At 41.8% G+C, this 14,728-nt stretch overlaps 1 protein-coding gene across 4 annotated transcripts; it reads left to right on the top strand.

Moving 5' to 3' along the window:
* Positions 1 to 3,183: 3,183 nt before the first annotated feature.
* tfap4 (transcription factor AP-4 (activating enhancer binding protein 4)) lies at positions 3,184 to 12,155 on the top strand. Of its 4 annotated transcripts, none has more exons than XM_046414778.1 (7): positions 3,184 to 3,519; positions 6,293 to 6,458; positions 6,587 to 6,685; positions 6,807 to 6,977; positions 7,127 to 7,252; positions 8,872 to 9,039; positions 9,150 to 12,155. In XM_046414778.1, exons 1-7 carry the CDS (start codon positions 3,431 to 3,433, stop codon positions 9,306 to 9,308), a joined length of 978 nt encoding a protein of 325 aa, XP_046270734.1. In that variant the 5' UTR covers positions 3,184 to 3,430; the 3' UTR covers positions 9,309 to 12,155. The 4 variants fall into 4 exon arrangements, with proteins under 4 accessions (XP_046270734.1, XP_046270733.1, XP_046270737.1 ...); XM_046414777.1 differs by having other exon boundaries at positions 3,188 to 3,519; positions 7,106 to 7,252; XM_046414781.1 differs by lacking the exon at positions 3,184 to 3,519 and adding an exon at positions 3,572 to 3,916 and having other exon boundaries at positions 7,106 to 7,252.
* Positions 12,156 to 14,728: the final 2,573 nt, after the last annotated feature.

The following is a 14,728-nucleotide window of genomic DNA, read 5'->3' as shown; positions in this document are numbered from 1 at the left end:
TTAAGCTAAAACAATGTTTACTATTTCACAAACCAAATCCTTGACAGAAACTCCTATTCTGGTTGTCTCTGAGATGTGAGGGACTACAAAGTGCTATAAATTACCAAAGTAACTATGTGTGAACCAATTAGTTGATTAGCCGATTAATCAGTTAATCTATTGGTCATTCAAAAGGAAATTTACGAGGCAAACATTTAGACGAAGTTTTGATAAGACACATAAGAGTCATTTACTGTTTTATGTGATAATAAATGAAACAACTTTGGGTTTTGGACTGTTGGTTGGACTAAACAAAATACTTAAGGCTGTTGCCTTGAGCTTTAGGGAATATTAACAGACGTCCTTTGATTGATTGATTATTTAATAAAATAATCAGCGAAGTCTTGTGCTTCATTGTTTTGCGAGCATCTGGAAATTGAACTTCAGTACAATATTTGAGCAAGTGTATTTTCTTGTCTCTGTCATATATATTTGGCTACATGAAGCTAACATTTAGTGCATTATCTGACCAGGTAATGAATACATGAGACGGGGGGAGGGGAAAAATTATTTATAGACAGCCATTTAGCACATTTAACAGAATTTACTCTGTTGATTTTCTGGTGGTTTCTCCTGTTTCTGTGATTCCCCACAAATAGCAAATGCAAGACTGCATTTGAAAAATAAAAAAAAGATTAGTGAACCAAGTGGTTGAATAATTCAGAAAAAAATGTTTATGCAATGTTAATGGGTTCAATTGAATGTTAGATTTTAAATATTTAATGTTACACAAAATATGAAAGCAAAATGTGAATACAGTTGGGCTGCAGGTTTTAATAGAACTATGTGACTTAAGTATAGAGTCTGAATAACACCAAAATGTACATTACACTTCAATACCACATGCTGTAATTTGGTGAACCTCATAATGTTAACTTTTTGTGGCCACGTGTCATCAAGCATTTAATGCTGTAATGATCATGACAGCGGCAGCATCTCCTCAGGTAGTGATTACTGTAGCTGGCTATTACAAAGGTATCTGCACAGGTGAGGCAAAGATTATTTTACATTTGTCATTGCTGCTTTATTAAATAGTCACAGCTGAAGAGAGAGAACGAGATACGGGAAAGGAAAGGAAAGGAAAGGAAAGGAAAGGAAAGGAAAGGAAAGGGAGGGGAGGGGATGACATGCAGCAGACAATCTGGGCGGGAGATGAACCCGGGCTGCTGTACTGGGATGTCCAAAGGGAGGAACTTTTGAGTCGAATGCCAATAAGCAGCAGGTCTCAGCTTTAACACAGCAACTGCTTTTATAAATTTTCAAGGCAACCAGCCACCAGTTTGACTAGATTGGTGTTGCACTGGTTACAAGACTGCTGTATTTCACTGTGAGGTGTTTCTGATTTGTCCACCCTGTGGCACCCTGTGTTTCAATGTTGCTGGGGTGGACAACGATGCTCCACAAGCCTGTTTGCCTTTTCATCTTGCCACCACTAGAGGGCATAAAGGGGCCTGGCAGAAGATTTAATAAAACCAGGAGATTTTTATTCATTTGTTTGAACTGGTTTTCCAAGCCTTATATTTAAATTCTAAGGGAGCATAATAAATCTGTAGCCACTCAGTATTTCTGAAATAAAGACTATAAGTCTATAAATGTACTTTCTTTCAGTAAAGATACAGATTTTTAATGTGCTTGTTTTATCCATTTAATGTTGTACATTTGTTTTGGAGGATAAATTAATGATGAATTTAATTTAAGGGGTTGAAATATTTCACTTCATTAAAACACAATCTGTATCGAGTGCAGGAACCAAAATAAAGTATTTTCATCTTGCATGCAGTATAAGTAAGTAATAAGTAATAAGTAGTCAAAGCAATCAAATTCATGAAACTGAAGCAGCCTGTATTCATTTTATAACCCAGATGAATTATAATCCACAGTACTGAACACAAAAAAGCAATGGCACAGAAATGATTATATTTTATGTTCTATAGGCCTATTTTACTTTTACATTTAATTCCATTCCATAGATTTGCAAACTGTATAATATAGTTTGTTACATTTAAAAAAAAAAAAAAAAAAGCAAAAGCTTTACACGTGCTCTAGCTTTTTATAAACGAAAATCACTGCCCCGTTTCGTTGTTTTGTTTTTGTTTTTATAAGCACAGCCTACATGAAGGTTAGACCCAGCGTTAAAGATGTTGTTTTGTAAATTCCTGACAACTTAGGGCTGCAGCTGCACCGGGAGGCTATAAGGCACATAACAGCTAACATGTGTATCCACAATACCGCTGAAGCATTTCACATATCCGGGTGCAAAAAAGAAAAAAAAAAAGAAAAAAAAGAAAAAAAAAAAGTCTGCTCGTATTTTCACGACATGCGAGTGGTAAAACACCTGGTGAAACCCTGTGTACTAAATTATATTACTGTTATGTGTCCTTCTGTGCAATCACTGGTACACCTCAAAATGGTGAACAACAACACGCAAGCCCCGCCGCGCTGTGTGTCAGCCAGCAGCCTGTCCCCAAAAGCCCTCCCCGGTGCGCTGTTGCTGTGCAGCTCTGCCAGCCGGTCAGCTGATCCCTCTTGTTCGCTTATCGCAGCTGTTGTGAGTATCCGCCCCATATAGTAGTCCCGCTCTTTATTTACTATATCAGTCTTAGCTGTCAGGGTGCAATTTACATATGGGGTTATTGCTATAATCTTATTGGTAAAAAAAAAAAAAAAATCTCCAGGCGCTGTGATTACCTGTTCACCTCTATTTGGGAATGTTTTAAAAATGTTAATGGATTACAATTACAGGCGCTATTTCCAGAATGTAGCCTGTAGGTCTATGCGATTCATAAAAGGGGGTAAAATATTTTTGATTCATATAATCGACTGGAGGTTTGAATCAACGCTATACCGAACGTTTAATCATTAATCGGCTTTTGGTCGTGATTCCTATTAAAGCCAAATAATATTCTCCTTTTACCTCCACATGTGCGTTTTCCTGTCGGTGGTCTTTCTGCGCTAAATAGCGCTTTGTTTACATGCAGTCTCCCGTCCCTGCGGAAGGAGGCTTTTGGTAGTGCAGTGTGACTCCTACCAGCTGTTTCCCGCCTTGAAAGCCATCCGATCAGCTGCACACACACACACACACACACACACACACACGGTCATGCAGAGAGAAAGCAAAGGGGAGGGAGAGAGAGAGAGAGAGAGAGAGAGAGAGAGAGAGGTAGAGCGCCACACACAACGAGGGAACCCCATCAGCTGGAAGTCGAGTAACATTACAACTCTCAGAAGCCTGAAACTACTACATTACACAGACGAGCGATTCGTATCTTCCTTGAGGATTTAACCTGCGTCGGATCACGGGATTTTTGCTCTCTAGCGTCATTTTTCTTTTATTCTACGGAGACTGCTGTTTTTTTTAGAGGGGGGGGGACCAAACTGGCGAGAGGCGAGCATGGAGTATTTCATGGTACCAGCTCAGAAGGTGCCCTCCTTGCAACATTTCAGGAAAACGGAGAAAGAAGTGATTGGAGGGCTTTGTAGGTATGTATAGGTTACATGCGCCTCATGTGGCACGCTGTTCGTATTATTATTGTTATTATTCTGAAACATCTGTTTGGAGTACACGCTCTTAACAACGGCGCTGAGACAACATGCTTGATCTGATCTGTTATTGTGTACACGACCCACTCACGGGGAGCTGCGGGCATAAATGACCAGAAAACACTGAAATTACATTGCGTCTCAGCAAGTGGGGACTCTGGCTCAGACCACAGCATCCCCGCGGTGATGTTATTTCGCCCATTTGACTGCGAAATTGATGTATTTTGTGGCTAACAAACACAAACCACGTGGTTCCGTGCACACCACGCTGCTACCTCGCTCCAGAGCGCATCCCTGCTCTATTTATCCTCAAATTACCCCCCAGTGTCACCTAAAGGTGCTGTGATTTGCCTAAGAAAAGGGGAAGGTTATACGAGCGAGAGCCATACAATCTGCGGGGGTCTATTTTTGCCGCACACACCGTGCGGGTTGCCGATTTCGCTCAGAGCAATCTGAAGTTATTGTGGGTAGTGCGGCCATGCTTGTGGCTTGTGCTTAAAGTGATGAGGGGGTCTGGCGTTTGTTTCCTGTTTATGGCGCACTGTGCTCGTCTACTCTCAGCGTGAAAATGTGTAACTGCTGTCAAAATCGCCCCCATTCGACGTGGCGAAAGTTTTGGAGGTGTTTCTGTGCGTCTAGTTCGCGCTATCGACTCGCCTCCACTGCGTCTTTTCATCCCGCACCTCTGCCATGCTGCCTGCCGCATTGTTATAATGGCGGAGGACACGAAAAGTCTGTTTGAACCATGGAGGTGGTGTCGGCGACTGTGACGACGGAGGGAGTTTATTTGGTTTATTGGAGATACATGTCTTCCATTGTGTCCGGTTAAGGGACATATGGTGTGAGCGTTGAGGTCAGAAAATTAAAAGTGTCGTTATTAATAAGGGGGTGTGTGTGTTGTGTCGCGGAAGGCCCTTCGATACGTCCGCAGCCCTGTTTGAAGAGGGAGGCGGAGGGATCCACTGCTGTGGCTGCTGCCTGCTGATTGTGACGCGTGCAGTCTGGGAAATGTAGTCCTTTTCTTATCGTTGTTATGATTTTAAATTTCTCAGTACGAGTCAGTAGAGTAGTAAATTACAGAAATTAAAATACACGGCAGAACTTATATGGCTCTATTACATAACTGTAAGTTTTACTGACATGACTTACAATTAAAATCACTGATTCCTATATTTTGAGACGCGATACTGTTATTTTAATACATTATTTAAAAAAAAATGCTCCACAAGCTAGTGGTTAGTTTCTTTTTAGTATGCTGCTTTATTGTTTTGTGTGTAAGTGTCAGTGTCAGAAAAAAGTGTGAAAATGTCTCCTTCACGATTTTCTTGTTTGACCAGCAGTCCAAAACAACAATTACATTTTCTTTCATTTACGACAAGGAAAGCAGCAAATTTTCATATTGTCATTTTCTCATCTAAATCATCTATCAGTTAATAATCAATTAATTGATCGGTTGGTTATTTAGTTGCCTTAAACTCCTGTTGTACGCTTGACCCGTTCTAATTGGGGACCAATCTGTTCCACTGTAGTGGTTTGTGTTTGTGTAAAATGGTGAAGTCCAGGCCCAGCTGGTCATGTTTTGGCAGTGGATGTGTTTGCTGGATGTGTTGCTGCAGTGTTGGTACGTGTGTGAGTGTCTGCACACACTCACACACGCACACGCACACACTCTCACTCACACACTCCTTTTCTCATCTGCGTCTGCACAATTGTTCCCAGTGTTTGCACTGAGGCAGCTGAGTCAGTACAGATAAGAGCTTGGCTAGAGAGGGTCCCAGAGTTACAGAGCTCGATACAGAGGATGCTAGAGGAAGTTCGCTTAGAATTTCCCCTCAGCTGAGTTTCAGCATATGGCATATTGTGTCTTTTCACCACAGTTTGAGGGTGGAAATATTAGCAGACTCAGTGCTGCTCGGCTTGCATTTCAGTGAATAATTCAGCCAGAGTTACCAGCAAAGGAAAAGACATCTCTTGTTTTCTTACCATATTTGTTGCTTGTAAGGCGTCCTGTGAAATGTCAGTTACTGCTTCCGTGGCAGGAAACATTCTCACTCTGTGAGACCTTTCAAAATCACAACTTGGATTGCACAGCATGCATATTAATATGCCCCCTTAACACCTGTTCAGACATGGCAGAAGAGCAGGCTCATAGCACCATTCTGTGTTTGCTCAGAGATGCGTGAGCAAGGTCGATGCAGGGCATTATGAGTTTGAACTCTTTCTCTTTTTTTATTGTTATAACAAGCGCACTGCATTTAACCTGGTATCACAACACTCGGGATGATTTAGATTCGTAAATATATTATTATTGTCCACACAGGAAAGTCATTAAAATGTGCTCTAAATACTTGTGTAAAAACAGGAATGTGTTTTGGTTTGTTCTGCTGTTTTGTCTTGATGTTATGTTAAATAGAGAAATAATTTTGCTGAAACCTCATTACAGTGGAGGTGAATGAAATCCTGACACCAGTGTTGCTTTCAATGACAGTCCATAGACTTTCTTGTCCTTTTTTGCCATTAACCTGCAACGAGATCTTAATCAGCAAGTTAGTTTTTGGTACTCCCAAGAGAATGAAATGAATGATTCAGATGTTGGGGAAATATGGTTGTGTAACATTTTTGGCTCTACGGTAAAGCTACTGCTGAGAATACATGCTTTATTTATTTATTAATACATTTCAATTTCCAACTGATTGCTTTTTTCCCCCTCTAGTCTGGCCAACATTCCTCTGACCCCAGAAACAGCCCGGGACCAAGAGAGGCGAATTCGCAGAGAGATTGCCAACAGCAACGAGCGTCGGCGTATGCAGAGCATCAATGCTGGTTTCCAGTCACTTAAAACGCTCATCCCACACAGTGATGGAGAGAAGCTCAGCAAGGTGGGTCACAAATAGGGATTTGAATTAGGCGATGAGCCTGAGATGGAGCCGTGACGGTCAGAACTCGCTCACCTTCTCAACAAACCTGTAACATTAACTTTTTCTTCTTCTATTTTTTTTTAACCCAGGCTGCCATCCTGCAGCAGACAGCCGAGTACATTTTTACTTTGGAGCAGGAGAAGACACGGCTATTGCAGCAGAACAGTCAGCTCAAACGAATCATACAGGTAAACCACCACCAAACATGAAACCATGAACACAGCCGTTAGCAGGGTTTTCTTTCTTTCTGTGTCATCATTTACAGTCTTCCTGTAGCGCAGATACCCAACTACAGTTTGTTCTCCATAGGAGTTAAGCGGTTCCTCTCCTAAGAGGAGGCGTGCAGAGGAGAAAGATGAAGGGATTGGCTCACCAGACATCCTGGAGGAGGAAAAGACTGAGGACTTGAGGAGGGAGATGATTGAGTTAAGGCAGCAGCTGGAGAAGGAGCGCTCTGTCAGGATGATGCTGGAAGATCAGGTGAGGGCCAACCACAACGTGTAACAGAATGTCAGTTTTGTAGTCCGAAGCTGCACCAGACAAACGCAGTTGCTAACATAGTTCATGAGTTGCTAACTCGCACTTTTATCCCCTGCCCCACGTGGCAGATGCGTTCCCTTGATGCTCAGCTGTACCCAGAGAAACTGAAGGCCATTGCCCAGCAGCTCCAGGATCAGCAGCCAACACAGAGCCTTGGTCATTTGCAGCAGCACAAGCATCTGGAGAGGGACCTCACTCCAGCCCACAGCCCACAGGTGGGAAATATTTGTATGAGAGGCTGACTCACCCATAAACAGTGGAATCCTTTTAGAATTAGGCTCATATGTTGATAAATTTCATGTATGAAATTTAACACAAATAGCGCTTTGTCCTTTTTAGAGCTAAATTTGACCCAGTGCTGCCTCCAGTACTATTAAGGCATGCTGTCAAATAGATGTAAAAAATTAAGCTGTCTATGGATCATGGCTCGATTTTAGAATAACCATTTCAGACAAAACATTTTCAGCTCAGTATAATTTGAAAACAAGTGTTTACTTAGACAGCTGGTAACACCTCCTCTTCCTCCCCTCTGTTTTTTTTTGTCCTGAAACACACCTGAACTAATCTCACAATGTACTGTAAATGTCACACTGACAGTCGCACATGACAGCCTCTTCTGTGTCCGGAGTTAGAGCTGTCAACAGCTAAGACACATTTAAAGAGTGTTAAATGAGCAGCTTACAGATCTCTCTGCTGCGCCCGTCTCCTGTCCTGACAGCCACAGTATCCTGTTTCTGCAGGCCAACCCTAACCGAACATGATGCCAAATCAATTGACTTGTGCGATCTTCCCATCCACTGCTTGTGGCAGCTGAAGGGATGGTAGCGAGAGATGATTGATACGCTTTGGATCAGTCATGTGACACTGACTTCCCATCCAGAGCTGAGCGATATGACCTCAAATCAACATCACTGTAAACTAACGGCTTGTTAATGGTGAATTACTCGAGATCAAAATTCAACTCAAACTCTCCTCATACATCTTGTTTTTTACCACAATGCTGGCAGCATGACAGCTAAAAGCTTAACAAGCTTCAATGTCACATTTTAACTTATATCGATTTCGGTACTTTTAAGTAAAAGGGATTAGTCACGCATCATATCTTCCATCAAAATCAGTGTAGAGAAATTTCACTAAAATGTCAACAACAAGTCCACTTAATAACTTTTTGCAGCTATTTTCATTGCATCTCACTGTTGCAGGATGTTTTCAAGTTTGAGCATTGCTGACATCAGACTTTGAAATGTGGTCAGAAGTGCTGGAAAAAGTTAATAAATGAACGTTGAATGAAGATTTTTTTGTTTCCAAGGTCCAAGAATGAGCTTTGTCTGTGGAATTTTTCTGAGGGAATTTTTGCCCATTCATGCAGTAGAACCTTTGTGAGGTGAAGCACTGATGTTGGATGAAAAAGCCTGGCTCGTAATCTCCGTTCCAGTTCATCCCAAAGGTTTTTGATGGGGTTGAGGTCAGGGTTCTGTGCGGGCCAGTCAAAGTCTTCTACACCAGACTCATTCAGCCATGTCTTTATGGACCTTGTTTTGTGCACTGGGGCACAGTCATGCTGGAATAGAAAAGGGCCTTCCCCAAACTGTTGCCTGGAAGCATAGCATTGTCCAAAATGTCTTGGTATGCTGAAGCATTAAGGTTTCCCATCACTGGAAGTAAGGTGCCCCGCTCAATCCCTGAAAAACGGCCTTATCCCAATACTTTTGTCTATATAGTGTATCTGAGTGTACTTTTAGCATTACTTGAACAGCATTCCTTTACCGTTACAACCTGTCACAGTGTAATGGTCACACAAGAATATCTTGTAATAACTGTGCCTTTCTGTCAGGTTGTGGCCCCGGCTACCCCCCCTGCACCGACGCACCATGCCACGGTCATCGTCCCTGCACCTGTCCAACCTCCCTTGCCCCATCATGTCACTGTGGTAACCATGGGCCCAACATCAGTTATCAACTCAGTGTCCACATCTCGACAGAACCTGGACACCATCGTTCAAGTAAGACTCAGAAAAAGTCAGGGAGTTACGAGGAAAATTGATTTCATATCTGAACACCAGAGGGTGCTGTTGTCGCTAACTTCTTTTACCTCCCATCCTCTTTTCTCCAGGCAATTCAGCACATTGAGGGTACCCAGGGGAAGGGTTGCGTAGGTGAGGAAGAGCAACGGAGGGCGGTCATCGTCACCTCAGGTCGTGTCCTCTCCGATGCGGCGGGCTCAGACACAGCCTCAAACAGCGACGGGCCTGACGACTGTTCACTGCCCTGAAGCTCGCCCCCGACACCTCGCACATCCTTCACTTAACAAACAAACACACACTTACACGCATACAAAAGGCCCAGGCAGATCAGGGCTACAGGAGGCGACAAACCCCCACAGCACTCTTGTTCAGTGGACATTAATAGGGCTGGTAGGCAGATTGAAGCACTCGTTTGTTTTTTGGTTATTTTTTTTCTTCAGTGCAAACTCTTACATGTTGTACCCTGAATAGGTTTACACTTAGACACTCATACTTGCAGTCTCGTCTGCGCCTTTTCTCTGCTTATCTCTAGCCCCCCCCTGCTCACTCGCTCACACAAACACACACACACACTCATATCTGTTTAGTAATCTGTAGAAAAGGTTCACTCTCTGATGTATAAATGCTGTCATACTGGATACTAGAATATCGAATGTCTGCTAAACATCACCATTGCTCACCAGGACTCTTCTTTTTATTTTGTCCCTGAAGCCATGTGACTGAGCCATGACACAGTAGACAAAGTCGATGAAGGGGCCCAGCAGTTTGGCAACCCAGCACCGAAACATTTTCCATTTCAGATGAGCATCCTTTAAATCTCCTTCTCTGAGCTGTTTGGAGAGACACTGAGCCAGCGAGACTGTCTCAAAGTTTCACCTTTTAGGCTCCGTGTTATTTTACTTTACTTATGTTTTGTTTCTTTCTCAGCCAGCTAGTTAATGTGATCGTACTGGAGGGAAGAAAAGGCTTTTTTTCGCATGAAATGAAGCGAAGCTCAGGAGGAGAGCAAGCGCTTATTGCTTCATAACACTTTTTTTTATTTGTTGGTTGGTTTGTTTGTTTGTTTGTTTGTTGGCATTTCTACTGGGCTGGGTTCCCAGTAATCCCACTTATGTATTTGGCATGTTCTTTGTTTTATTCATGGCCTGTCAAAAGAAAAAAAAAAATCAGTGCTTTGATATTTCTTGACACCCTCCTTTTGAATATAGAAGCACCTGGCTTGTTTAATAAGCTAATCTGTGGGCACTCTTGAGTGATCTCCATGTGGTGTGTGCATCCCTTTTTAGCATTTTAAATCAGCAAGGCTCGGTGGTGTCCCAGACTCTGGCAGTCTGCAAAGCACCACTTTTGCCTTGAAACTCATGCGTATGTGCGCACAGCACTCATGCATATAAATATGACTGACATACAATCATTTGTTTGCTTAATCTTAAGGGCTGGCGTTATGCGGCCCTAAACCTTGTAGTTTCTTGTCCAAATGTTGGGACATCTATCAAAGCAGAGTATACTTCAGATATTAGTGAAAGAAAGCCCAGTGAAAGTGATTGAATGTGCCATGGATGTGACTGGGTTGACCACACATGCTCTATGCATTTCCATCATTTGTGTTTTTGTCTTGTTTGGCATACTGTGCCATTTACATGTTTCTGTTTAGATTATACTTTAACTGTGCTTTTGTTTTGCCTGGAACTGTTGGTTGACAGACAGACATTAAGACATGTAGCTGAGAGAGGCAGCAGCTTGCCTTACTAATCGCCCACGGGTGCAGGGAGGCACTGTTTGAAGCCAGCCTTAATGAGGCCCTGGGTTCTGAGAGACGTACCTGAACACTTGATCTGGGCCATTTGGTGGCCGCTGGAATCCTTTCCAAACAGGCTTATAAACACCCAGGGTGTGTTAGTTATATACAGATTCCCAGTTATTTTTTTTCTACTTCGCTTATGTTTATTTTACTATGTTTGCCCCAAAAATGAACAATATACTACTTTCAGTCAAGCGCTCCTGATACACCCCCCCAAAAGTTACATGTAGATTTGCAGCTGATTTGGCCCCTTTTGTATGCACCATTAAAGCCAGATGTAAAGAAGCAAAAAACTACAAGGAAATGTTCACATTCCATTATATTTTACTTTTTTTCTTTACATCAGCCGTGTGTATTTGCAGATTACAGTTACATTTTGGGTTTTTGACTTATCACTGCTATTTTATAATTGTATGTAGTGACAAAGTCATTATTAGAATCCCCTGCATCAGTGCATACATGGAGCTTTGAACTGCTGGACAGATTAAGTGTTCATTTGAACGCACCTCATCTATTACGATTCAATTCATGGAACTGCCCTTTAAAAAATATTGATGTCAGCTGCACTGAAATGAGTGACGTGTCTGTCAAATCAAATCTTGGGACTTTTCACAATACTTAACGCTATTGGAAGGGGATTCCTGGATACTGAAATTGTGCTCTGCTTTTAGCTTTCTGTAGAGCCGTTGGTTTTTACTATGAGTATCTGCATTTGATAGTTTTCTGCTGAATCTCAGAACTGTTTTATTTCCATCTGTGTTTTACACTCTGTTGGGGGAAAGTTACGTGGACATATCAGCTTGTCAGATGAATGGGGTGGGCCTGGGGATCATTGAATGGGTTCGAGATTACAAAGCACTTACTGTACTATACTGGAGTCTGCCTCTTTCTTTTGTGTAAAGAGGCATCTCCTCAGCTGAAGCTCTTGAGGTTATGAGTAAAAACCGCACAGCTGTGTATCCCCTTTTCCTCCATGTTCAGCCCTCCTACATATTGTCCTGTTTGCCCATTTGTTTTGTTTTTTTTGCTTTTGCTTTTATGCTGTCTTTGTTTATCTTTTGTCAGTATCTCTTGTCTCCCTTCACATTTTGCTGCTCCCATCCCTTCTCCCTCACCTTTTGTCTGTTCTCCGTAACTTTTTTTGTGAGACCTGTCGATGCATATGGTCATCAAAAAGCTATTTTGTTTTGTTTTTTTTGTTTGTTTTTTAAGAGAAATGTTTTGGGGATAAAGAGGCTTGTGCCTTTGTAAAGACAGAATAATAAAGTTTGTACTTTGTTTTTTACACATTGTGTCCTGTGGGTGTGTGTGTTGTTATTTTCTTCTGTTTTTGTTTCTTCAAAACAAGTATTTCGCTCTGAAAATCGACTGCAGTATTAACAGTTCACATAACACTAAGAATAACATAACCGGCTGAATTTGCCTCCTCTCCAGCTCAAGCAGTACAGTTGATGCATGAGTTGTTGCTGGGTTTTTGAAGCCCCCTCATCTTCCGCGCTGCAGCTCATTGCTAAATTGAGAACGGCCACCTTCTCTGCAACAGTTAAAATATACACTGGGGAGAGCAGATGGCATCTCTCGCTGTCTTCCTCACAACACATTTATCCATTCCGAAGCTGTTCACCCATCACTTGTTAATTCAGAAATATTTGGGCCTACAGAGTCTCAATCATTCCTAATTTTAATACATTGCAGCAATGACTGTTAATAAGCACAAACAGTTCAGTGTTATTGGTAGTGTGTATTGGCATTTGTGTATGAAATTCTCTGGTGTGATGTGGACCAAGTAGCACACCCCATATCAGGTACACAATATGGACAAAAATATTGGGATTGGGCTGTTTATCAGGGGTTGGGCTTGGTCCCTTCCAGTGTATTTTTTTCTGGTAATGAGGTGTTATCATGACTGGGCAAAGTTTGCATTCTGATCTCAGTATTTCTAAAATCCTGGTTATGGCAGTTAATGCCGGCATTATAGCCATCCTTCCATCCATTTTCTATACTGCTTTGTCCATCAGAGTCACGGGGAGGCCGGAGCCTATCAGAGCTGACTATGGGCAGAGAGGTGGGGTACACCCCGGATTTGTCGCCTACCACAAGGTTTAAATAAAATGCAACTGTGAAGTCAGGATTTGTAGTTTCTTACTCTCTAAAAAGATGTACACTCGCTAAATTTATTAAAATATGCCTCCATGATTCCGTACTAAGGTGCAGAAACATCCCTGCCAGGGCTTGACTTTGATTTTGGTGCAATTTGATGAACTGGCTTGAGGCTTTACAAACCATCATTCATTATTAATCACTGATAGTCATTTATATGCTGTTATTTTCCATTACCAGTGATAACAACATCAAAGCTGCAGCTAACATTTTAAAGGAAAAAGACAGCGACTGATGCCAGCGCTTGTCATCTGTAATTAGCAAATAATTCATGTTCAGCAGAATTCATAAAAGCACATCAAAAGCACAGATTTTCTCGTAAACAAATCATCATGCCTCTTAGCCACATCCCACCATCAGTGAAGTTCCTCTGGGTTAAAGCGGTTTTACGCACCAAAGTGAACATGCTGCATTGTTTGGACACGCTTCCCAACTCATTTGGGATGGACGTGCTTGAGTAAGAAACTCCTGCCATATTTGGGGATTAATTTACAGTTGAGATGTTGATTCCCAAGGAATTGTGAGATTATGTTCAGCACAGTGGGTCTGCTTGAGTGTGATAAAGCAGTAATCCGCCTAGTGTTTAGCTGTGTTAGGGATTCTAGGTTGACTCTGGGGTCTTTACTGTACGTTCCAGACATACTCGCCTCTAAGCTCTCATCCCTCCCTCTCTCTCACACACACTCTCATGATTACTTCCCAACATGGCTGCCAAGTGAGCATTGTATCTTACCTACCAGAATAAAGGGCTGACAGCTCCGTCCAATGCCAGACTCTCATTTACTGCAAATGTCATCTGATCATCATTCTCTGTTTGGCAAAGCGAACGTGGCGGCTGACTGAGTAGGATGCAATTCTTTTTCATCGTTAAATTCACGAAAGTCTGTCTCCTTTTTCAGTGTGTTTGACTGAGGTAACTGTATATTGAAGGAAAACTGAATTTTCACACTTTTAGAGCGAAAAAAAACTCATTCACTTTCTTCCAGAGAGGTAAGTAAATGAGTGCATTTCTCCAAGTGTCCAACTACACGGTGGCCTTGAAAGCCTCACACGCTGCAGTCTAAGAAAACCCATGCAAATAGACAAAACACGCGAAAGCATCCTCAACAATCTGAAAACATATGCCATGCTAACATGTTGAATAAAAATGCTGAAAAGAAAAAGATGAGAAACACAACTAAATACAGAAAAAAACAACAGAAAAACAGAAAACACAATCACATGCAGATGTACAGCTGCAGCGCATTGAGCTCTCATGTCTTCTGTGGATTTTTAACCTGTTTACTTATAATTGATATAATTGCATGTTAAAGGAATTCAACACTCTGGGTGATACTCATATTTACTTTCTTTCTCAGAGTTAGATGAGAAGTTAAAGGAATTATCTTAGCTTAACTTAACGGTTGGGCAGGGCAAGCTGTGGGAAACAGCTGGCCTTGCCCTTTAATTGAATTAATTTGTCCTATTTCTTGTTTGTTTAATTGGTACACAAACAAGAAAACTTGCTTCATATTTACTGAGTGGTATCAGTCTTTAACACTTGGCAAAAAAGCCCCTCTCAGTTTGACTACTTCTTAAACCAGTTTGCCTTTTAACCCTGCATAAAATGTCCTATTCTTAAAAGAGTTAATCCTGTTAAAACATCCATCCATTTCCAGTATCCAAAACACAGGGTACTGGTGAGCAGTTGAGTGATTCAGCACTGGA

This window comes from Scatophagus argus, chromosome 16, assembly GCF_020382885.2.
Source record: "Scatophagus argus isolate fScaArg1 chromosome 16, fScaArg1.pri, whole genome shotgun sequence".
Lineage (NCBI taxonomy): Eukaryota > Metazoa > Chordata > Actinopteri > Scatophagidae > Scatophagus > Scatophagus argus.
Note: the sequence above shows the minus strand (reverse complement) of the source record. Positions and strands in the feature narration are given on the sequence as shown.